At 45.6% G+C, this 25,484-nt stretch overlaps 1 protein-coding gene across 10 annotated transcripts in view; it reads right to left on the bottom strand.

Annotated features, from left to right (window-relative positions):
• The window catches only part of PPFIBP2 (PPFIA binding protein 2), a 159,105-nt gene that overhangs the window by 26,703 nt on the left and 106,918 nt on the right, over positions 1–25,484 (bottom strand). For 7 of the 10 annotated variants that reach the window (XM_066250859.1, XM_066250862.1, XM_066250860.1 and 4 more), the window contains 4 exons: positions 21,493–21,624; positions 10,778–10,960; positions 6,585–6,677; positions 71–182 (listed from right to left, as the gene is read on the bottom strand). In XM_066250859.1, the coding sequence (XP_066106956.1) occupies positions 71–182; positions 6,585–6,677; positions 10,778–10,960; positions 21,493–21,624 (520 nt within the window). The remainder of the gene's footprint in view (positions 1–70; positions 183–6,584; positions 6,678–10,777; positions 10,961–21,492; positions 21,625–25,484) is intronic. The other 3 variants (XM_066250865.1, XM_066250866.1, XM_066250867.1) reach the window with 1 other exon arrangement.

Here is a 25,484-nt window from a genome sequence, read left to right as displayed (position 1 = left end):
GCGTGCCCACTTACAAGGGAGGGTACAGGACCCAGGGGCATCTGCATTCTGTCATAGTCAAACCAGGTACCTTTCTCTGCATGATCACCGTGGAGAGCTGCAGTCCGGGAGAGTTGGCTGTGCAGACGCTCAATTTCTGCATCCTTCAGGGCCACCTGCTCTTGCAGTTGGGCCACCTCAGCCTGGAAGAGAACACAGGATCCCTAGCAGTTCAGAGAGACTACCAAACTGTAAGGAAGTGCCTCAAGTCAGAGTCCAGAGTCATGGGTCCCAGGACATGCCAGGAAATTAGGAACAGAGCTGCTCACTGCCCTCTCCACCAGGTGGAGCTCTGCTAAATAAACTCATTCTTTCTGGCCATTTTGGCCTTGCCTGCCTTTGGCTGTCCATCTGCTCTTCTCCTGCACCCTCTCAATGACCAGACTCTTTCCCTCCCCTGCCCTCTGTGGCCCAAACATCGCTGAGGATGGAGGAGCTGGGATTTTGTGCAATGGGAGAGCTGTCCTTGGTCCAGAAATGGATATTCTCTTCCTGGATGTGTTCTTCCTTCTCCCAAGATATTCATGTAACAGATGTATGTACACCATTGTAACAAGTACAAGCATTTTTCACTTTTCCACCCCATCCAGGAAACACGGTGGAAATCAAATCACTACTGTAGACAAAGAGTGAGCTGAGAGTTGCCTCCCTCAAGCACTCTCCTGCCCTTTGTACACAGCCACTGATTCTGCCCAACCCTCAGGCACCTGTGCACACTCACCCACGCGTATACACATCCAAGCATTCAGGTGTGAACAGGTATGCTTTTGCAAATAAAGCAGGCAAGTACAGCCACACCAGTGCATACACAGATTTGTATATGTACACACATGGGCAGCTGCACTGGATGGTTCCCATGCCCCCACTACATACAGCAGGTTAAATTCCACACTTAATGGTAGCTGTGGTTGTGTCATGCTTTCTCATACTTATTAGGAAATCAGAACTGTGTAGATCCCTCCCCAAAAGGCACAGTTGCTTTGGAGCCAAACAAACTTGGATGCTCTCACTTCCTAATGGGTGTCCTTGTGCAAGTAAGTGAAACTTTCTGTCTTAACTCAGCTATAAAATGGGAGAAATGGCATTTACCTCATTGGGCTATAAAGAAGATTAAATAAGATAATGGTTAGGAACAGCTTACCCTAATGCTTGGGAGATAGTAAGTGCTCAATAAATGCTATTATTGCTGGTCTCACCCTAGTTCTTCTCTCATGGATAACTAACTGACTCGCTGAGCACCAAAGCAGACCAAGTAAGGGACTGAGACCTGACCCCTGAGCCAGGCAATCAAGCACATAGCAAAGATTTCTAGGCTGGCTGCACCCCTCCCCATGTGGGAGCCAGTCACACCCTGCCTTCATTCCTCAAGGTTATGGAATGAACTGTCCTTTCCCACAGAGGCCCGAGTTAATCTCCAAATAATTCCAAACAACCAAGTGAGTGCTGGTCTCATTGGTGGCTCCTCCGCCAAATAGGTCTTGTGCTCAACTTCAGGACACGTGGTTGAACAGCCACTTTGTGTGGACCCCTGTGCTAGCCACTTCGTCACATCACACCTCCCTCAGTCACCACAGGAAACCATGGGAGGAAACAGTGTCCCTGCAAGTCACTAGGGAGAAAATAGACATCTTACAGGATTCAATGGTCAAGTCCCAGAACCATTCAGTGGCCAGGCCAGGATGAAATCTCCTCCTGCTCCAAAGCCAGGGTCCCACACCCACTGCAGCTGGTCTGCTTCTAAGATAATAGGACACAGGAGAGCCACTCTCGCATGGCTTGGGCTCCCTAACACCACCTCGACAGGTTCTGAATAAATGTTTCCTAACATCTCCCAAATGGGACAGAGATGACCACATAAAGTAAAAAAGAGGGGGCACAGGGTGGGGTTTTCTTACTCCCAAGTGTCCTATGGAGCACTACCCATGCTCTGGTTCCTGCCCACAGAGGCCAGAGCCGAGCGCAGCCGTGCCAGACTACTTGCAGAGACGCAGCCGTGCAGCAGCTTTTCAGCGCTCATCCAGGCCACGGTGTCTGTGGGTTTATGATGAATGGTGACAGTGGCTTCTGAAAAGCTTACCCTTGAGATTTTCAACCCAAATGCCTCTCATTTCTACAAGAGCCAGACTACCCCTGGAAAATACTCTCTAAACCGTTCTTATGCTTCTCCATGCCCCTTGCTCCTTTTCTTGGCAGACAGCGTGAGAGCTGGTCTCCATTAGGCATCCGGACACCTGACGCCTGTCTGTGGGCCCCAGAGCAGATGCAATGGTGTGGGCCTGTTGAGGCAGAGCCCGGGCATGATGAAGTCTCCTCTCTCTGATCCCTGCCTCTGGGTGAGGTCATCTATTTAAAACCCTACAAAGCAAGTGGCCAGGCCCAACTTCCCATGTAGTGATGGGATTCAGCCAGTTTGCACCGGTTTGGCAGAACCAACGCCTACTTTTTTGTTGAGTTCGGTGAACTGGTTGTTAAAATGGCACTTGTAATCAGGGTTCTTTACCTGGGCAGCCGCCCAATGTGGAAATAAAAAATTTACATTCCTTACTCCTTCTTAACGTTCATCTGCGCAACAGCGTATTCTAAGTGCTTATAGTAATGTTTGTTGCATCCACAGGTGAAAAAAATTTGATGAAACTATGCTTGAAATATTTATTTATTCATTTCATAAAACTCATTATACCTTTGATGAAATACTACATTTAATTCCCTCACGTTTGTAACTTCTTTAAACAAACATATAACGTAAACAGAAAAAGTGTCAAACAACCAGGGGGTGACAAGCTGTCATTGGCAGTATGTTAAATAACAGTATTTTGTCAGGTATTATTTAATATTTTTTCATTAATATTTTAAAACTCTTTCTTATAACATAATCTAGTTTTGTGTACCTCTTTTATTGCTCTTATTTAAGTATTAAATCCATGAAATGATAAAGTACCTTTTGGTATATTATTTTTTTATACTTAAGACAGTCATTAGGGCAGAGAACCAGTTGTTAAATTATTTGAATCCCGCCACTGCTCTCATGTGCCAATTTTCACACAATAGGCCCGAAATGACAGGTGCTCTGATATCCTTTGAATGGTACCTGTCTCCATAGCTGGGAATTGAATAATAGCCCTGAAGCCCTCCACTTGACCATGAGGACATGGTGCCATAGCCACCAAGGCTACAGCTGGCGTCAGGCAGACACGGCGCTCTGATTCCCAGCCAGTGCTGGGCCTCATTAAACACGAGGACCGCACCCTATTGTTGCTGCACTGGACAATAAACCACCTTTAGGTACCGAGAAGCTTTACATAGAAAATCAAAGAACTTTCAAATCCAGTGAAGGCTTTTACTGCAGGGGATCAGGATGGTATAGAGAAGAGAGCATAAGTTATGGAATAATACAGACCTCACCTTGGCTACTCTGAGCCTCAGTGTCCTTACCAGTAAAATGAGGATAATAAATTAATAGACCTCACCAGGATAGTTTATGGATCAAATAAGAAAAAGTGTGCGCAGGGCTTGATACATTCTAGCACATAGGAGGTGCTCCATATCTAGTAGTTATTAAATAACTCTTGGTATCTTGAAGTCTACATGCTGACACAAGGGCTTAAGTAATTTAAAAAGGAAAGAGTTGTTTGGTTTCATAAGAGAAGGTGATAGGTATAACTTCACAGGTTTCACCACAACAGGGCTCCCTTGATTGGGGCACTGAGATGGAAGACCCTGAGCTGTTTGAGCAAACAGTGCTCCCACAACCAGTGACTGTGAAGCATAGTGAGTACAAGCATACAATTAGATAAAACAAAGCAGTAACTCAATGGATCTGGGTTGCCATGGATTGGTGCTGACTATCTGTGAGATCTTGGAAAAGTTAATTAACCACTCTGTGCCTCAGTTTTCTCATTTGTAAAATGATTAAAGAATTATTTTATATTCATATAACAGAATATAGACTATTGACATGAACACTGTGTTCAGTTTTCTTTCTTTTTTTTTTTTTTGTCTGAAGTGAGAAGCGGGGAGGCAGAGACAGACTCCGTATGTGCCCGACCGGGATCCACCCGGCACACTAGGGGGCAGTGCTCTGCCCATCTGGGGCATTGCTCCATTGCAGCTGGAGCCATTCTAGGCCATGGAGCCATCTTCAGCACCCAGGCCAACTTCACTCCAATGGAGCCTTGGCTGTGGGAGGGGAAGAGAGAGACAGAGAGAAAGGAGAGGGGGAAGGGTGGAGAAGCAGATGCACACTTCTCCTGTGTGCCCTGGCTGGAAATCAAACCTGGGATTTATACACACTGGGCCGACACTCTACCACTGAGCCAAACAGCCAGGGCTTCAGTTTTCTTTTAATACCATGACATAAAATTGTACATAAATTATCAACATCAGAAATTGAGAGATTGAAAGGAGGAGAGAGGAGAAAGAAAGAGAGAGAGAGAGAGAGAGAGAGAGACCCAATAAGAGAAATGCCTGGAAGGAAATATTAATAGTGGTAGCTCCTCAGTGGTATATAAGTGAATTTTTTATTCCCTTCATTTTTATGGCTTAGAAATTCTCTATAATTAATATTATTGTTTTTATAATCATTAAAAGTTAACTTATTGGTCCTGGACAGTTGGCTCAGTAGATAGAGCATCAGCCCAGTATGTGGATGTCCTGGGGTCAATCTCAGTCAGGATACACATGAGAAACAACTGTTTGCTTCTCTTCCCCTCTCTCTCTTCCTTCTTTCTCTCTTCCCCTCTCACAGCCAGTGGCTCAATTGGTTCGAGCCACTTGGTTGAGCTCAACTGGTTAGCCCCAAACAGGGGTTACTGGGTGGATCCTGGTCAGGGCACATATGGAACTCTATCCTCCTTCCTCTCACTTAAAAAGAAGTTAACTTACAGAAAAAATTAAACAAAAGAACAAACTAGACATTAAGGAAATGCTAATGAGGCCCTGGTGTGTGGAAGTTCTGGGTTCGATTCCTGGTCGGGGCACACAGGAGATGCAAACATCTGCTTCTCCACCTCCACCTCTCCCCCTTCTCTCTCTCTTCTCCTCTTGCAGCAATGGCTTGAACAGTTAGAGCAGGTTGGCCCCAGATGCTGAGGATGGCTCCATGGCCTTGCTTCAGGCACTGAAATAGCTTGGTTGCCAAGCAACAGAGCAGAGCATTGCCCTGTAGGGGGTTTGCTGGGTGGATCCTCGTTGGGGTGCATGTGGGAGTTTGTCTCTCTGCCTCCCTGCCTCTCCACCTCTCACTTAATAATAAGGTGACCAATCATCCTCCTTTAGGGAGGACAGTCCTTCTTTTGTAAGTTCCATCCTCTCTCAAAAAGTGCCCTTCTACATGTCCTCCTTTTTGATACTGGAAGACTAATATGTAAATGTTCATATTCAATCTATGCAGAGTTAATCCATTGCATGCGATGTGACGTATTTGTGTCAAAATGAGAACTTTTTTCGTAAAATTACTATAAAAAATTAATAGGCATGTAAGCAAAATTACAATATAAAATATTACAAATGTTTTTATTATGCATTTATCAAATTATAGTATATTACTGTTGCAATGAATAAAATGTTTCTTTTATTTATGATATTGTTTTCTTCAATTTATTTTTGTCCTGCTTTTATTGTAAAAAGTTGGACACCTTATTAATAAAAAAATGATAAGAAAAAGAAAATGCTAATGAGTTGTAAATATGAAAATGCTTATGGTGCCCTGTGTCAACACCCATAGGTGGCGCTGTGGAGACCTTAGGGAAATGGCAGGTGCGCACCTCATCCAGAGACAGCCCTTCAAGCAGGAATGCTGTTTCAGGGTGTGAGAGCTTCTTTCCCCATACTCCACCACCCTCAGGGCAGCCTACCTCTGTTTCAATTTCCTAATATTTAAGTGACAAAGAACTCGACATCTTTAAATACAATGCTCAGGCCAAAAAAAAGCATTGCAGGCTGAATACAACCCACTAATTTAATCTCTGCATTTTAACTATTAGAGGAAATAAAGAAAGAAAGAATGGGAGAAGGAACTTATTTCACAAAAGAAGTTATCCTTGGGGTCCTTTAAATAGCAAGCTTCCTGGTTCAATAGAAGCCTGATTTAATTTTTAAAAAATATTCAAAGTACACATCATTTTTTTAAGGAATACATTCATTGCTGAAAACATAGCATGCTGTTTTTAAAAAGTGATTATTAGAAGGACTGGCTAAATTTAAAATGATGCAGCCAACGTAACATTGGTGTTCATCTGCCTTAGGACTCAGCATTCACTCACTCAATCACTCACCCCGTCTTGGCCCAATGTTAGCTGATGGTTCTATAGGACACAGTAAGAGAAAGGAGACTCAGTTACTTCAGCACTTATAATCTCGCAAGATTTCCCCCGTAAGAGCCTTCCTGGATCAAATCTGTCTGCTACACAATCTGGCCACTGCTGCACATGCACACAGTAGTCAGTTTGCATTTTGCTAGCATGGACTCCTGCAAACCCCAAGTTTGAGCAGAGACCCTCCCCACCAGGTCTCAGTGCCTCCCCATAAGCATCAGAACTGCCTTTTACCTTGGTGGCCTTCAGCTTCCACTCATATTGATTCCGTTCATTTTCCAACTCTTCCACCTTGATTTTGAGGTGCCTGAGCTCTTGCAGTAACTCCTAGGAAGGTGAGGGAGAAAGATCAAGTTCTGACAGTTACCACACAGGGCACCGTTCCCTGGATCTACAACCCTGGTTAGGCACGTGCACAGAGGATGCCTGGGGCAGGAGCATCGCATCACGCTCCACGCTGCGGAATCCTTAACATGGTGCGGTCTCAGGAAAAGCCATGTGGCCATTTAAAAACAAAGGCCAGGGAGTTCTTGAAAAAAGAAAAAGAAAGCTTTCTGTTTATTTTTAGAACCTGTTCTGCTTGCCCTTTTCTGGCATCCACATCCTATGCGGGGTGTGCCAGTATCAAGAACATATGTATAGGAAGCAGGACAGGTAGGGCTTGGGAGCAAGAGGAACAGAGATGTAGAAATGAGGAAGCTTCTTACAGACAAATTGGCAGGAAGCAGGTTAATTGGGAGCTGAGTGAGGCTCGAGGAACCCAGAGGAGCGGTTAGCGATCCTGAAAGTCTTTACGGAGGAAGTGACAATGAGCAAGATAGACATAAAATACTAAGTGCCAAATGTAGAGGCCAGTCTGGGTGTTCCAGTTCGTGGAGGAGAAAGGAGGGAAGGAGAGGGCCTCCTGAGAGGATGGGAGATGAGGTTGGGAAGATAAGATTGGGCCCTGCTTTAAATTTACAGGCTTTGGGTGAGAATATAAGGAGTTCTGATGCCACTGAACGTTACTGGCTGAGGAAGTGATATTTAAACAATTTGCCCATGGTGAAGCTGAAATCCAGGCCCTCGTCTTCTGACTCCAGGGCCCCTCCATTCTAAACCATCCCTTCAGCAAAGATGACGCCACTAAGCACCTTTGTCCCAGACTAAGGTTCCCAGATAGTGGGTCCTGCTGACTGGTTCCTATCTGAAAAATGAGCATAAAAATGATCACTTCCATAGACTTTCTGAACTCCAGACTCCTCTAACAAATTTCCTACTTAATCTCTCCACACAGATGGCACATAGGCACCTCATGACTGTCTTGACCTAAGTGGAACTCTTAGTCCCCCCTCTTAGACATCCCTATCTCACTAAATGGCAGCTCCAGTCACCAAACTGCCTGTGCAAAAGCTGAGATCCATCCTCGGCATCTCCTCTTCTCTTCCTCCTCCAAATGCAATTCATCCCCTAGCCTTCTTAACTCTACTTCCAGGAAATAACTCGAATCCCTCATGCCCTCCAACTCTGCACCACTGCTCTGGTCTGGCTCTTCGTGTTGACAGCCTGCCCAGACTCTTCTTTGCTTGCTCCTTTGTCATCTTGCCCTTCTTGAATCTGCTGACCCCCATAGCATCTGGGGGAGCAATACTATTAACACACAGATCTGGTTCTAGCACAACCCTGTTCCTCAAAGTTCATAAATTTGGACCCAGGACCAGCGCAGCCTGGCCTGACCCGGCGCTCTGGCTGCCCCTTATGTTATCCTGTCTCCCTGGTTATGCTCTAGCACATCAAAAACTTCTTAGTTCCTCTTTCTGACTTGGGCCTTCCCACATGCTGTTCCCTTTGTCTAGAACTATTGGCCTATTAACTGCTGCCCACTCATCAGGCCTCCCTGAGCAAAACTATCCTGACATCCACCTTTCATCAGGTTGCCCTGCTATACTATCTCATAGTATCCCACATCATTTTCAATTAAACATTTACTGGTGTGATTGCTAATGGCTAGTCCTCCTCTACTGCACTCCATGAGAAGTTCTGCTAAGCTCTGGCACATAGCAGGTAAGCATTGATTCTTGATGAATGAACACATGAAATTAAATTCATCATTTAACAGGCCCGGTGCTCTCTTTGCATTCTGAAACAATGCAACGGAAAGTTTCATTGCTTACATTTGAATTTTGTAGGGTAATTTATTAAGATTTTCTTATAGTTGAGGTGAGCATTTGTTGATGCTCTTTAAAAAAAATGTCTCCCATGCTAAGGTTATTGCATCCATGATCTGCAGCGTTAGATGTCTAGGCCTGTTATGACTTGCTGCCAATCAGGATCATTTTCTGGAAACATTTCTGGCCCTGCCTACATGGGCACCAGGCCTACTGATAGCAGAACCAGAAGTGTGCAGTTCACTGCCTGCAGGGCTGCCACTACGGGGACACAGAGCATGATGAAATCCAGGCTCTTGTAAACACATTCTCCTCCTAAGCTATTTGTTGCCCATCATAGGCTATAAACACTGGCGCAAATTTTATCTTCCTTTAGAAGTCTTTCTGGGGTACCCACTCAACACGGGGAATGACCCAAATCCTCTCAGGTCTTCCCTGTCCAAATCAACCTTATATCTTGACTCTCTTTATTTCCCCTGTATCCTTTAATGTAGGAGAAAATCTTCTCCACTGAGCACCTCCCCGAATGCCAAAGTCTGGGTAGAGATTTTCAACATAGTATTCCGTAGTTGAGTATAGATCATGGTAACTTCCTACAGAGCTGGGGTAGACCCTCCGCAGTGCTCACGGCTACTGTGACTTAACTTTCCCTTGGGCTTCTGAGTCCTGACAGTGCACCTGGGGAGTGCAGCTGCCATCACCAGGCCTCAGCCAGGTCACATCATGGTGAGGGGCCAAGTCCAGAACCCCAATCAGATACACTCCACAGGCCCTGAGGTTGTAAAATTCCTCTAATGTGATAATGTGGGGAAATTTTTCTCAAAATTCAGATGATGACTTAATTATCATAGCAAACAGAAATTTGTATTCTATTTTCTCATTAGGGGGAAACATCTTTAAAAATAAATGTGAGCCTGACCAGGCGGTGGCGCAGTGCATAGAGCATCAGACTGGGATGTGGAGGACCCAGGTTCGAGACCCCGAGGTCACCAGCTTGAGCGCGGGCTCACCTGGTTTGAGCAAAGCTCCAGCTTGGACCTAAGGTCACTGGCTCGAGCAAGGGGTTACTCCAGGGATCCCCAAACTTTTTACACAGGGGGCCAGTTCACTGTCCCTCAGACTGTTGGAGGGCCGGACTGTTAAAAAAATGATGAACAAATCCCTATGCACACTGCACATATCTTATTTTAAAGTAAAAAAAACAAAACAGGAACAAATACAATTATTTAAAATAAAAAACAAGTAAATTTAAATCAACAAATGACCAGTATTTCAAGGGGAACTATGGGCCTGCTTTTGGCTAATGAGATGGTCAATGTGCTCCTCTCACTGACCACCAATGAAAGAGGTGCCCCTTCCAGAAGTGCAGCGGGGGCCGGATAAATGGCCTCAGGGGAACGCATGCTGCCCGCGGGCCGTAGTTTGGGGAACCCTGGGTTACTCAGTCTGCTACAGCCCCACGGTCAAGGCACATATGAGAAAGCAATCAATGAACAACCAAGGTGTTGCAATAAAAAAACTAATGATTGATGCTTCTCATCTCTCTCCGTTCCTGTCTGTCTGTCCCTATCTATCCCTCTCTCTGACTCTCTCTCTGTCACTGTAAAAAAAAAATCATGGGAGGCCCTGGCCAGTTGGCTCAGTGGATAGAGCATCAGCCCAGCATATAGACGTCCCAAGTTTGATCCCTGGTCAGGGCACACAAGAGAAGTGACCATCTGCTTCTCTCCCCTCTTCCCCTTCTCTCCTTCTTCCTTTCCGGCAGCCAGTGGCTTGTCTGGTTTGAGCATCGGCCCCAGGTGCTAAGGATAGCTTGGTTAGTCCAAAGCATTAGCCTTGTGTGTTAAAAATAGCTCAGTTGATTTGAGCTGGGTGGATACCCATTGGGGTGCTTGCAGGCGTCTTACTATTCTCCCTCATCTCACTTAAAATAAAAACCTCCCAGCCCAGAACCAGAAATTAGTGTCTGAAGTGTACCTGGGATAGGCAACCTGAGGCTGCCTTTTGCACAGATGCCCCAGTACTCATTCCCAGCCCCCAGAGAGGCAAGTGTCCCACCTGTCCAAGGGTTGGCCTCACCTGCTCAGACCCTGCTCAGTGAGGGTCACAGAGCTCAGCTCATGTCCCGAGGGAGTGTGTGAGTCCCAAGCTCTGTCCAGAGGTAACAACAGATCCCTGTTAAGCCACCACGCTCAGTTCTGGTTAGGAACAGCCCCAGCCCCTCCACCAGTGAAACACCCCACACACGCATGCTCTGATATACTTAAGTGTGGTTCCTACAGGTGACCCCTCCCAATGGGCACAGTCCTGGCTGCAGGCCTGGGGCTCGGCCACACCGTCGCTGGCCGCCACCTCCTCAGCGTGGTCCCTACTGAGTAAGAGGCGCTCTTGAATCTGCCTGTGGATGTCCAGCTGCAGCCTACACATCTGCTCCTGCAGCTCACTGATCACATTCAGAACCGACTGTAGGTAGGAAGAGAGAGGGGAAAAAGTACTCAGGGTCAGTTAGCTCGCAGACACCAAACTCCTAAAGGGAGCAGCCCAGATGGAAAGAAGGGTAGAGAGGGTGAGCAGCAGGTGGCACCCAGGGGGCACTATCTGTGATCACCCGCTTTCTTCCCAGGAACCAAAAGAAAGCACTTTTCCTGAGGCCTGCCCCATCCCTGGCCTGTCTTGCAGTTTGAACACACACCTGGCAGCTCCCTGTGCCGTACCAGGGGGCCACCCTTGCACATCAACATCTGAGGCACAGAGTCTAGCAACAGCAGAGGCGGGGGCACATACAGACACATGCCCTCTATACACACACCTGCAATTCACACACTAGTGCCTCCCAAAACACGCCAACCCCGGTGTGCAGGTGACATGTGGCACATACCACGCTCATGCATACTCAAACGCCCCCAGCCGTACACTGTCCCTCACACTGCATACCAAACCTTACTCCACTTCCCACGCCACACCCGACTCCTTGTAGCTTCAAGAACATTTTGGCCTTTTATGGCAACTTTGAGAAATAACTGCAATCCTTGGAATTCATACCCACGCAGGTCTGAATCCTGCACTCACAGCTTTCCTGAGCCTTCCTTTGTCTACCACATGGACATTCAGTGTCACTCTACAGAGACCAATGAAGACACACAATAACAATCACAACAGGCTGTCAGTGCTGCAGCGAGAAGACCACAGGACTTTCAGGGAGTGTGAGTGACGGATGCTGCCTGGGCCAAGAGGAAGGGATGGGCCAAATCTCAGTGATGTCGAGGAGCCATCACATTCTAGACCCCCTGCCCGGGTAAGGGCATCAAGGAGACGAAGAGCCATTGCCTGGGCTGCAGATGATGGTGCTACTTGTATGGTAAGGGACCCAGGGTCTGGGGAGGACTATGAGCAGCCTACTATCAGGGGTAGGGATTTAAGAAGACAGCAATAGGGTAAAATGAGGGGAGGAGAAGCCAATTCAACTGTTTAGCACCCTCTGTGTCTACTTTTACTGATGCCAGATGCCTATTCTATACACTGGCATCTGGTATTAAGAAGTCTGCCCACTGGTACCATGGGAACTACCCAGATGTGCGAGAAGAGGTTGTACATCCCCAGTAGTGACAGTATTGTCTAAAAGCAGAAAAGCTCCTACCCTATACCTTGTTGTATGAATCCTCTTGTCAAATGGGGACTTGTAGCGGCTAAGGTAGGGCAGTGAAAGGAAAACTGAGGGTCTGGGCGGGCAGCAGCTTGGGGCTGAGAGGGCGCTGGCTAAGGCCACTACGCCAGCCTGTGCTCCTCTCTGCTGATGCCATCGGATTGGGAGAGCTATGATATTGTCATAGGTAGCCCCTGGCCTCCCAGTCACTCTCCCCTTAAGCAAGCTCACCTGATTTAACCCACAGACAGCCCCGGGTTGTCTTCCCCCAGGGTCATCTGTCTAACAAGGTGTTTCCCTGTGGAGACCAGCTGTTTGGGTGAAAAACTCAAGGTGGCCCTGTGGGCCCGAGTAAGTGCCCGGACCCCAGACCTTTATCCAGCTCCACTGTTGCTGGTCCCTGAACCGTGATGGGACACTAACTATTGGGCTAGACTATACTTGTCCTCTGAGTTCTCACCTATGTCTCGGTGCAGACCCTGGGCTCTGACACGGCCTTTGTTCCATGTGCCTGAGTTCTGAACCCCCTGCTGCCATAGCTCAGATGCCTGGCAAAGGTAGAGGCTTTCTCCCCGACCGACTTTAGCTGCTACAAGTCCCCGTCTGGCTCTGGCTCTGCTGCCCATGCACTTGGCCATCACTGGAAGGTACTAAATAGGAAAAAGGCCATCTACAGTCAGTTTATTCAAACTTTTTCTTCTGAAAAGTCTCAAAGCCTTTTGGAGCTTTTACGGGTTAGCTGGTGGGTCCTAGGACTACCTGTGAGGACCAGGAAGTTAAAGGAGGAGGACTTACAGAGGGAGGAGAGGGGCTGGACCCAGCAGCCCCAGGCAGAGGGTCGGATTAAGCACAAAGAGAAGGCAAGTTGGGGGTTCAGGTAGGTTTCTCAGTGAAAACCAGGACGTTAAGGGAGATTCTGCCTTGATTTGCTCTGTAGAATGGGTGGCAAGGTTGCCTACTAAAAGGACACAGTGAAGCAAAAGGGGGTACATATTTAGGACAGTCGTTGTGAGGCATGAGGAAAGTTAGGAGTGAAGAAGAGCAATACCAAAGAGGGGGCAATGCAGCTGGGGCTGGAAATCAATAAGCAACCAAAAGCCTGGAGGTAGGAGGAAGGGTGGAGGTTAATCAAAGTGGAGTAAAGCCTGACCAGACGGGGGCACACTGGCTAGAGCGTCGGCCTGGGATGCTGAGGACACAGGTTCAAAACTCCAAAGTTGTCAGCTTAGCATGGGCTCACCAGCTTGAGCGCTGGGGTGCCAGCTTGAGCATGGGATCATAGACATGACCCCATGGTCACTGGCTTGAGCTCAAAGGTTACTGGCTTACGCCCAACGTTGCTGGCTTGAACAAGGGGTCACTTACTGTGCTGTAGCCCCCTGGTCAAGGCACATATGAGAAAGCAGTCAATGAATAACTAAGGTACTGTAATGAAGAATTGATGCTTCTCATCTCTCTCCCTTCCTGTCTCTCACTTAAAAAAAAAAAAAAAAAAGATGGAGTAAAATCAACTCCCAAAGAGGGAAACTCAGCCCGTTGTGGCAGGTTAGACTGTGCCAAGTGACAGAATAATGCAGTGCACAGGCTTTGGATTTGCACAGACCTACGTTTCATGCCAGTCTGTCACATTTTCTCTGTGACTTGGCGAGCTATGAAACCTTTCCAAACTTAGTTTCCAAATGTGTAGAATGAGGTTCTCACTATGTCATAGGGTTGTTGGGAGCATTAGATCAAGTAAGACTCAGGTGAAGTGCCTGGCACAGTGCCAGGCACAGGGGGCAGTGATAAATGTGAGTTCACTTTCCCCACTGCTTCTCCTTGTATCATCAACTGATTCACAAGACACGAACAAGAGAAACTGGGAGAAGGGTGGAAAACACCGAGCGGTCACGGGACAGTTACAGCCCACGTGACGCTGACTGCTGGCAACAAAAGCCCAGCGGCCCCGCATGCCCCGGCACGTGTGCCCTACTGGGCACCCTTCACCAGCTGTGCCGCCTGGTCCCCTGGCCCCACCTGTCCTCAGACCTGCTCTTTTCTCGCATAGAAGTTTCAAGAACTTCACTGCCTCCTCCTTTGTTTTGCTCCCTCTGTGGAAACCTCTCAAATGAGGACACTGCTGCCCCTGATTTTCATCACCTCATTCCCTGCCCCCACTCTCCAGGTAGACAAGCTCTGTCCCCACCATCCTAAGGACACTGCTCTTCCTTAGCACCTTCCTCCTGACCAAATGCACAAGCGTGTTCTCTGTCCACAAACTGCCTGGCTCCCTCCTCAACTGCTCCCTGCTCCCCTTCTGGGATTCTGCACTATCGGTTCTTCTGACCTTTTACTCCTTTTCTGTCAACCTATCTATGGCTGCAGCTACCTTAGAGTTACCTTGAGAGAAATTGCCTCATCAAAGGGGCTTATATAAAAGACAGAAAGGACAAATAAAAGTGCACCTGCATGAAGGTCAAAGAAAAGAACAGGCTTGAGTGCACGGATGTCTCTGATAGGTGCAGAAAACTTAGGACAGAGCCTCTAAATGGCTGTAAGTGAATTTTAAGAAATCAGAGAAAAATCAAGTGATTTTTATGAATTCCAATGTCAACAGATCCATTTAGTTTTTCTTTGGCTTCCTGTCATCACAACTTCAAGGCCTTCTATATAAACATCCATATTATGGACTACACATGCTAAACAGGCAGAAGGGCTGAGGACAGATTGCTGTTACCCTCTACGAGAAAACATCTCTCAAGAGTCTTTAGGCACTAATGTAGCATACAGGGTAGGGCAAAAGTAAGTTTAGAGTTGTAATTATGCAAAATACAGTTTACTTTTGTAATTATTATTTATTAATTATTGTAGTATTTTCCATATAAATAGCTGTAAACCTACTTTTGCCCCACCTTGTACATAACTAATGTCACTTGAGTACTAATATACCTATTTTTAGCTTCATCCTATATCCCTCTACCTTATCCACAAGACTGTTCCAAGCAACGTTTCTGCAATGCCTCACTGAAGTGAGGACTGACCAGGTCTACCAGCTCAAGATGCATTCTCAGCCAACTCAATGAGGTCAGTCTGACGTCTCAGTCTCAGCGGACACGATGCCTACTGTGTCTACTAGCTCCTCAGAAACCCTCATAGGGTTGACTCCAAACTCAATAGGCTAAAATTTCATAAAACTCATCTAACTTTCTTTGTCATTTAGAAGAAGAAGGAAGAGGAAGGGAGGGGAGGAGAACAAGGAGGTTTACTTTTAGTTTTTAAATAAATCCCTTCATTCCTTAAAGTTTGCTTAGAGCAAGAAGTTTGGTGACTGCTGTCCTGGGTGCTTTGCACCTATCAGAGACACCCATGGACTCGAGCCCATTCCTTCTTTGACTTTAGTGAGAATGTGACTTTTCACAGAAAGTCTCTGCTGTCCTCAGCACCGCCCTTTTGTCTGGGGTTCACCCTTCCTGGTGCTGTTCATGCAGGGGCCCTTTTATTCGTCCTCTCTACCTTCTGTACAAGCCCCTTTGAAAAAGAGTTTCTCTTAAGGTGTCTCTTAAAGTGCCTTCTTTTTATTGCTATTATTCATGAGATTGTGCAATCAGAACTATATTGAAGTAGTTCAATGTTCTTGAGTCATCTTCTATTTTATTTCTGAACTTTCAAAGTTATGATTTGCAACGTGCCTGTCTGTCTATGCGTGGTTTTTCCCTCCCTCACCGTCATAAACTCGCAAAGGACAGTGACCACTCTCTCTCAAGGTAACCATCACTTCTACTTCGTAAGTAGTTTCTCCCTTTGCTTCAATAGTAGAGTGGCAGTTTTCCCAGTCTCTTTCTCTGCCCTCTGGGCAGAATATATAAAAAGGGAGAGTAGGGACCAAGAGCCAATTCACATATTTAAGTGTTTAGCTGGAAGAGATTTTTAGTAGCTATCCAAATTGCAGCTGCCTTCCATTACTGTGCCTGGTCTGTCTCAGTCAGTCTGAGATCTGTAACAGGGGTGCATTTCTCTCCTCTTCTCAGAGTGACCATGTGGCATTGCCCAACATTGCTGGGCATACTCCTTTAATTCTCCCCATTCATGTGGCCTTGTTGTTTTGCAGTATGTCTATCCTTGGGCTTGGCATTTCAACTTACTTTTATAATTCCTTATCTACAGGGTTAGCTCATCCCCTCTCTGAACAGGTCTGTTTCTTCCATTCCTGGGTCCTGCATCATTAAGTCCAGGTGGCATTGTTGAGATTCTAATTGCTGTTCTGTGTTGTAATGACTGCTCACTTACTCCTGCTTTGCCAACCATGAAAGTTTCTCTTAGGGTTCTTTTCTATGTGAAACTACTGGGCACCTCCCATAATCAGTCTTTCCCACCCTATGTTTCCTGCTAAACTTGTTCGGAGTTTTACTTAGTTTTTCTTTTTCTTCCTTCATGCTCTGCTTAATACTGTCCTGGCTCTCTTCTATATCACAGAGAAAAATGTAGCCTCTAGACCCTACAGGGCAATTTAAAAATACCTGTCAAAATTTCAATTGTGTCCCTGGCCAGTTTGCTCAGTGATAGAGCATCAGCCCAGCATGTGGTTGTCCTGGGTTTGATTCCCAGTCAGGGCACACAGGAGAAGCAACCATCTGCTTCTCCACCCTCCCTCCCCCTTTCCCTCTCCCTGCCCCTCCCCTAGAAGCCATGGCTTGATTGGTTTGACTGCATAGGCCCAGACGCTGAGGATGGCTCCATGGAGTCTCTACCTCAGGCACTAAAAATAGCTCGATTGAGAGTATGGCCACAGATAGGTAGAGTATCAGCCCTAGACAGGGGTTGCCAAGTGTATCAAGTTGGGGCACATGCAGGAGTTTGTCTCTCTATCTCCCCTCCTCTCACTTAGAAAAGAAGAAGAAAAAAATTTTCAAGTGCATTTACCCTTTAACCCATCAGTTCCACATTAATATCCTCCCACAAGTGCAAGCATTATTTATAATAACAAATACTCAGCAACAACTTAAATGTCCATCAAGAAAGAACGAGTTAAATATATTAGGGCATAGGCAGATAGTAGAATAATATTGAGACATAAATATGAGTGAGGAAAGTTTTCCAGTGAGGGGGAAATGTCTCTGTGTGTATATATTTACAGACAGATACAGACAGGTATCCTAACACTTTTGCTAGTCCATGCATAAAATAGATCTGGAAGGTTAGACACGCTGAGAACATTGGCTCCTGGCTGCTGACTGAGGAACAGGCATGGAAGGAGACTTTTGCTATGTATACCCTTTTGAACTTTTGATTTTTGAATTGTTGGAGGATATTTTCTATAACTAAATAAACAAAATAGGATTGCCTGACTGGTGGTTGCACAGCAAATAGAGCATTGACCTGGAATGCTGAGGTTCCAGGTTCAAAACCACAAGGTCACTCCGGCTTGAACGCAAGCTCCCAGCTTGACCATGGGATCATCAAAATGACCCCATGGTTGCTGGCTTGAGCCCAAGGTCGCTGGCTTGAGCAAGGGATCACTGGCTTGGCTTGAACCCTCTGGTCAAGGCACATATGAGAAGCAATCAATGAGCAACCAAAGTGACACAGCTATGAGTTGATGTTTCTCATCTCTCTCCATTCTTATCTGTCTCTTTCTCTCTCCCTGCACCTCTCTCTCTCTCTCTCTCAAAAAAAAAAAAAAAAAAGGATAAAAACAAGAATAAAGCTCTCCAGGCAGATCAGCTCTTCTCTGAGAAAACACATCTCCCCAGCCTTTCTCTGTACTCCAAGTCCATCGTTCTGGTTGCCCCGTTCAGAAACCAGAATCCCTCCCTTCCAAGGACCTAACCGTAGGGAGAGAGAAGGAACGGCCCTGCCACCTGGGCTGAAAGGCATTCCATTCTCGGCTAGGAAACTCTACAGGTTCTTTCTGCTTCTGTTCATGTTTCTGCAGATCTCTGATCACTTGGGCTGATTCACATCCCAGCACAGGCAGGACTCCTGCTCCCTCTCTACAGGCTGCTCTGGTACTCCTCACAAAACCCTTTGGGTCCCACAGGATCCAGGGGCAGGCATCCCTGCACCCCATGCAGAGGGAAGCCAGCCTCCCTCTCTGAGGCAGATCCCTCCCAAGGGCCTGGCTCTGACATGGTGCAGCCAGGGGGTTTCCTCGGCCTCCGCATCTCTTTCTGTCCTGCTTCACTCTCCTAGTTCTGAGGTTCACTTTCCATGTCAGTCATTCTTCTGCAGTCCTGATTTTCAGAAGTAAATCTAATTGATCCAACTTAGGTTCCCTGAAATGACCCAGAACCATTGCAAAAGGGTGATAAGATAAAAGCAAACACAGGAGAGTCAGTAATCACCCACACCTCGTTTAGGCCACTGATGACTCCTGAGCAAGGCTGGTTGTCAGAATTCTCTCTGTTTAAGCAGAAACCTGCCCCTCACAGTCCCAGGGCTTTATAGGCAACCATCCCTAATCCCTTCCACGGCTACAGAATATTGGCATGGGCCGAGACGAGAGCCAGACAGGAAGAGTAGTCCACAATGCTCCCACTAACAGCATCTTTTTTTTTTCATTGAAACATAAAATGGGATTTGAGGATCAAGCCTGAGGAAGTTTATTACAGGTCTGGTTACCTAAATTAAAAAAAAAAAATTCTGCTGTCTCCAAACCACATGCAATCTGGCCTTAGGCTAACCGCTGGAAAAAACAGCCGTGCCCAGAATGGAAAGCAGCATTCCTCCTACAGGATACTACAACCTCTGGTAACCTCAGCTTGCTAAATGCCTCGCTCAAAATAAACACTCCACTCATGGTGCTGCTTAAGCCACATGTTTCACGGTTCTCAGCCTCTGGTCAGCTAGTTACAGACAGTGTAGAGGTTTTAGCATACCAGCCAAGATTACGTTCAATTACAAGAATAAAAAATGTGTTTCAGATCATGCGGCTGCTCATTGATTATCATGGGTTTGAACGGCCATTAGGTAGAAACCTAATGTTGGTACTAGCGACTGGGAAGGGCTGTTATCGGACCAGACCGAGGCCAGCAGCTCTGTGTCTACGTTGCCTCAGAAATGAAGAGCCTAATGGAAAACAAAGACAAAAACTCAGATGGAAAAACAATCCTGCAGAAAAGAAAAAAATAAAGCAAATGGTAAAAATGGCTGCAGCAATATTACTTGGCCTGGAAGTGAAGAGTCCTCCTCTTTCCAGTCCTCCCTAGGAAGGAACTGAGCCGCCGGCATGGTCCTGACCCTCTGTGCATCCACAGCGGGACTCGGTGCCGCCATGCACGTGTGCGCCCGTGTGCGGGTACCCGCTCCCTGCAGAGGCTGGTTCAGAACCGGGCATGTAACCCAAACTGACCCATCTTGGCGCTTTTGCTGGAACCTTTGAAAAAGAATCTCTGTCTGCCAGGCTCATAGGATCTAGAGTTGTGAATGGCCACCTCTGTCACCACATGGGGAGATCCTTCCTCAGAACAAGGCTAAAACAGAACCAACTGACATACCAAGACCTGTTTCTACTGATATTGTGAAATGCTGTTGGATTTTTAAACCCTGGACTCTTCAAGCCTTCATGTATGTTCACATGTAATTACAGACCTTTGAAACATTGGTAAATTAACACTAAACCCAGAGAAAATTTGTTTCTCTGCTTTAAGAAGCAAAGGCTATCCAACTAACTCTTCACACAGATAAACTTTAAGTCTGTGTGTCCCTTGCCATATACAAATAACATATTTAAGTTCCCATTTCCATTTCCAGCATGCTTAACAATATGATGACTAACAGATGGCTAAAAACCTGGCTGTTACCGTGTGTCTAGCACTACCTAAGGACGACTGCAACATACATTATCTCACTCCTTACCCAGAACCAGAGAGAGAGAGAGAGAGAGAGAGAGAGACAGAGAGAGACAGAGAGAGAGACAGAGAGGAAGGGAGAGAGAGGAGAGCATCAATTTGTTGTTGTGACACCTTAGTTGTTCATTGATTGCGTTCTCATATGTGCCTTGACTACGAGGCTACAGTAGAGCAAGTGACCCCTTGCTCAAGCCAGTGACTTTCGGGTTCAAGCCAGTGACTATGGGGTCATGTCTATGATGCCATGCTCATGCCGAATGAGCCCACACTCAAGTAGGTGACCTCGGGGTTTAGAACCTGGGTCCTACGCATCCCAGGTTGATGCTCTATCCACTGTGCCACCACCTGGTCAGGCATGCACTCTTAACTGCTAGACAATACTGTCCTCAGCTCAATGGATAGATCTTCTTTAGACAACTGTCCTTCTTACTAATGAGCATGTTCTCAAAAATAATACAAGGAATATGCCCCACATGTTAGAACTGTCTCAATTATAAGTGTTTACCCAGTAAACATAGAAATAGAACAGGTTTCAGTGCACAATGACATTGCCACTTCACAGAAAGAAATAACATCCATCTTTAGATTTTGGAGAATGCCTAAATGGAGGAAGGGGATAAAAAAAACCCCCAAAATCCTATTTACAAAATGCCAGATACTTTAATGATTTTATGTGAACTTCACATAGTTATCTATTTTATAGATTAAAAAATTGAAGTTTAGAGAGATTAAGTAGCTAACTTGTTGATGTTCACAAAGCTGGTAAGCAGTCAGGCCAGTAGGGCCTCACTGTGAGGCCAAGGTGCTGCTGAACCTGAGCCTGTCTTTCTTCCACATCTCCCACTGTCAGGTGAGAACACAGGGAGCTGTAGGTAGGGGCAGCTGGAGATGGTTATCTATTGTTAAAACAGGCAATTCTCTCTCAAATAAACTAGCTCTGAGCCAAAAGTTCTTTAAATGTTTATCCAAAAAAGCAGTCTAGCATATTCTAGCCAATGGCACATGGGGCTTAGAAGACAAAACAAAACTGGAAAACATTCTCTAAGAGAAAGCCTGTGCGTGACCCACCAAGAGAAAACAAACATAATCTCAGGGTTCCATCTGGGTTAGTCAAATGCGTGTCAGGTTCCTTGGATATAGTGACTGTGGCTTGTTAGGCAGCTGACTTCGCCCTGTACATGGTCATTACTGTGGCTTTCACAGAAGACATCTTATGTCCCTTAACATTTTGTCTGATACCCCCCAACCACTGCATCCCTTTTCATCCCTGTCAGCAGCTTGAGGAAGGACAAAGCCTTAGAGCCAAAATTGGGTGGTTTGGGCCTTGCTGAAATTTGCAGCCATAGCAAAACCTGATAACTTGGTATTAACAGATCACTGCATCTCCAGTGCCTAAATGTTTCTGGCGCCCAGTGGCTGCCAGACTTGGGACTGAGCAGATCGTCTGAGTCCACATCAGGACAACTTCCCCTTGTCTGAGCCTAGGGCAGTTTGGTTGCCCCCAGAACTCAGTGTATCACACTCACCTCTGCTTTTCTCTGCTTCTCCTCCTGCTCTCTCTGCTCCTTCTCCATGCCAACCAGTTTGAGCTTCAGCTCAGACACTTCAGTCATCAGATCAAGCTTCTGTGTCTCAAGAGATGTGCGACTTAGCAGCTCCTGCAAACAAAAATGGGTCGGTCTCAAAATCATAACAAGGACAACTTTAGCCCCATAAGGACATAAGACAGTCTAATTGTGTGCTGGACAACACAGAGTCAAGATTATGCCCCAAAGCCATAAGCCTATTAGGGACAGTCCCGGGATGATAATGAGTCATTTGGGGATAGCACAGCCCCTGCCACTACCCACTGTGCTATGAGAGACATGTGAACTACATTTTTTTCAAAAACCACCACATTTGCCCATAGAAACCATTATTCATTATTTCCAAGTAGAAAATAAAATGAATGCATCTACTTTAATTACTAAATTTTTTCATTTCAACTTTTAAGGCAAAGCAGCAGGTCCTTCTCCACTGAAACAAACCAAAAACAAGCTATGGTAATATATTTTTCAAAACCAGAATTCCCGTCACCTCCTGAACTCGAAATCAATCTTCAGCACAGTCTGTAACACATCTCATTGTAAGACCTCACTGCAAAGAACCGAGAAGGGACCTAGAGCATAAAGTACATGTCCAATGAGTATTTGTAGCGTGATTTCATTAGAATCTTATTATGTGAGATGATCTTTCCTGGGCTGCACCAAAATTAGAATGTGGCCACTGTGGGATGTGAGAAGACTCCTTTCCTTATTGTGAGGACTCCCACTGGGAGGTTATTACTAGTCCTGCCACTAATAGAATAGTAGACAACCTGCCTTTAATACATACATTTAATAAGCAAAAATAAGGTACAAAACAAACAAACAAACCCAAATGTGATAGGCAAAATACCTGCTCAGAACTACTAGAAATTAAGAAGAACTTGAAAAAATAGGAGTATTTCCCAAAATACAGGGACAAACACATTTCTCTATTGGCAAAAAGCAATGTTCCATGTGGTCCAAAATCCAAGCATATGGTAGACACTGAATACAAGTAGAACGTAATATGGCAACTAGGTGAGCAACAGGCCAAATGAACAGACAGTCCTGCCGTGGTCTGAGCATTCGGTGACACTTTGGACAGCCCAACCCTAGTACAAGAATGGTGATCTCAACACCATTCTGACCCAATAGCTGTGATTTCACATATTCTGAACTGCCTCCAGATCATAAACCAAACCACACATGTCAGATTTTAACATGAAATACATGTTTCCCTAGGTCAGTGATTTTCAACTGGTGTGTTGCCAGAATTTTTGAAACGTGCAATACCTGAATACTATTCAGGGGCACTGATCTCTTTTCCCTTAGACTGTCAAAAATAAAAATTAAAAAAATTTTAAAAATGACAGCAGCCAACACAACAATAGCCGTCTGGTGTAAATGAATCAAAATTATATCTATTTTTTTTTGTCAGATCAGCAAGAAAATTTTTTTTTTTTTTTTTACAGAGGCAGAGAGAGAGTCAGAGAGAGGGATAGACAGGGACAGACAGACAGAAACAGAGAGAGAGATGAGAAGCATCAATCATTAGTCTTTCGTTGGACACCTTAGTTGTTCATTGATTGCTTTCTCATATATGCCCTGACCTTGGGGCTACAGTAGACCGAGTAACCCCTTGCTCAAACCAGCGACCTCGGGTCCAAGCCGGTGAGCTTTTGCTCAAACCAGATGAGACCTCGGGGTCTCGGACCTCTGTCCTCCGCATCCCAGTCCGACTCTCTATCCACTGCGCAACCCCCTGGTCAGGCAAGAAAATATATTTTTTAGTGTGCTGCAGAATTTAATTAGTTCATGTGTGCCACAAGATGAAAAAAGTTGCAAATTGCTAACTCAGGCTAAAAGGCCCTCAGTACCTTGAAGAGCCAGGCTACAACCCAGCCACCTGCTAATCTGAGGAGATGAGTGTTTAGAAGTCAAACCAGCAAATTAAGTTCACTGAGCCCTGGGTCTAGAAGGCTGGCTCTTCCTGGGCTGGCCAGACTGAAAGCTGGCTTACGGGTAGAGGCAGCAGCACAGCCACTCCAGAACTATGGGCTACTTGTCTTGAGAGTCAGCCAAATCAGTATGTCCAACGGAATTGGGGGTGGGGCGCAGACTTACTGAGTGTCTCCTCTGTGCCAGACACTGTTGGGCACTTTACATACATTCCCTCCATAAACCCTCCCAGGGATTTGGCAGTAAAGATTATTATCTCAACTTTACAGATGAGAAAACAGTCCCAGAGACTGACCTATCTTGGCCAAGGACACATGACAATCAGCAGCAGAGTTAGTGTAATGTAACGCATAGTTTCCCAAATGGAGGAAGTCCAAGAATTTTCAGGGAAATAAAAAATACATGCTGAGAAAAGGCAATCGACAAATATTCACTAAGCCCAGGAAATATCCACTCAAACTGACAAGATTCTGTTGAGTACCGTACATATATTTACTAGGGCGTGGCATTAAGACTATGCTGAACATAAAAGGCCCTGAAGGGTTCTTCTCTGGGTGGAGATGATGGCTTCTCTGGGTCAAGTAACTAAGCCGTACCGTATTCCCCCATGTATAAGACACTCCCACACACCTTAATTCTGGGGCCCGAAAATTGAAAAAAACATATTACATAAAGTTATTGAACTCAAGTTTTATTCATCATAAAATTCATACAACTTCTCATCACTGTCAAAATTCCCATCCATTAGCTTGTCCTCCTCTGTGTCTGATGATGAATCACTGTCTTCATATATTGCCTTGTCCTCAGTTCCATCTATGGCATTTGAAATGCCACAACCACTGTATAAGATGCACCTAGTTTTTAAACCCCTAATTTTTCAAGGAAAAAGATATGTCGTATACAAGGGTAAATACCATAATCCTCTCCACACCACCTACTCATTCCTACCTCCTCCCCTCTCCGCTTCTACCACCTCATAATTCTTTTTTTTTTTCTTTTTTTTTTTTGTATTCTTTCAAAGTTAGAAGCAGGGAGGCAGTCAGATAAACTTCTGCATGTGCCCAACTGAGATCCACCCAGCATGCCCACTAAGGGACGATGCTCTGCCCATCTGGGCCATTGCTCCACCACGGCTGGAACCATTCCAGCGCCTGAGGCTGAGGTCATGGAGCCATCCTCAGTGCCCGGGCCAACTTTGCTCCCATGGAGCCTTGGCTGTGGGAGGGGAAGAAAGAGATAGAGAGGAAGGAGAGAGAGGGAAGGGTGGAAAAGCAGATGGGCACTTCTCCTGTGTGCCCTGGCCAGGAATTGAACCTGGGACTTCCACACGCCAGGCCAACACTCTACCGCTGAGCCAAATGGCCAGGGCTACCATTTCATAATTCTATGTTTATCTCTCCATCCTTTCATCAACATGCTTATTCCAAAATTTTTTTGAAGCAGTTTGGACAATAGAAAATTCAAGTTAAAAAAATAAATCATAAAAACTAAAGCAGGTAGGAAAAGAAGTTGAAGTCAGAGTTATAGTTGGTATTAAAGTCATACATTCAAGTTCTGTACACAGCTAGAGATGGACTATATTGCGTAAGTGAGCTTCCCAGCCACCAAAGCAAAGATGAAAAGGAGCAATTCTACAAAGCAAGGTCCATGAAGTAATAACATTGCTTGGAGTGCTGAAAACAGAAAATATCCTTCTTCCATGAGACTTCAATCATTTATTCAACAAATATGTTTTAAATATCTACCAGATGCTAAGGCCTGGGGATATGACAGTTAAAAACACAGCCTCTGTTGAATGCTTGAATATCTTAAGATGATATTCATGCCATTTATCTACTAACCAGCACTCAAGCTACTGTCCTGGTGGGATGCAAAAAAGCCTCAGAATATATCTTTCTTGAAAGCTAACTAAGATTTGAATCTACTTCTATCATTGCTAACATTCATCTAGCTATGCTGACTGCCAGGCTGTAACTGGTCACACCAATGTTCCA

This window comes from Saccopteryx bilineata, chromosome 1 (assembly GCF_036850765.1).
Source record: "Saccopteryx bilineata isolate mSacBil1 chromosome 1, mSacBil1_pri_phased_curated, whole genome shotgun sequence".
Taxonomy (NCBI): domain Eukaryota; kingdom Metazoa; phylum Chordata; class Mammalia; order Chiroptera; family Emballonuridae; genus Saccopteryx; species Saccopteryx bilineata.
The sequence above is the reverse complement of the archived record's forward strand: the minus strand, read 5'-3'. Positions and strand labels throughout refer to the sequence as shown.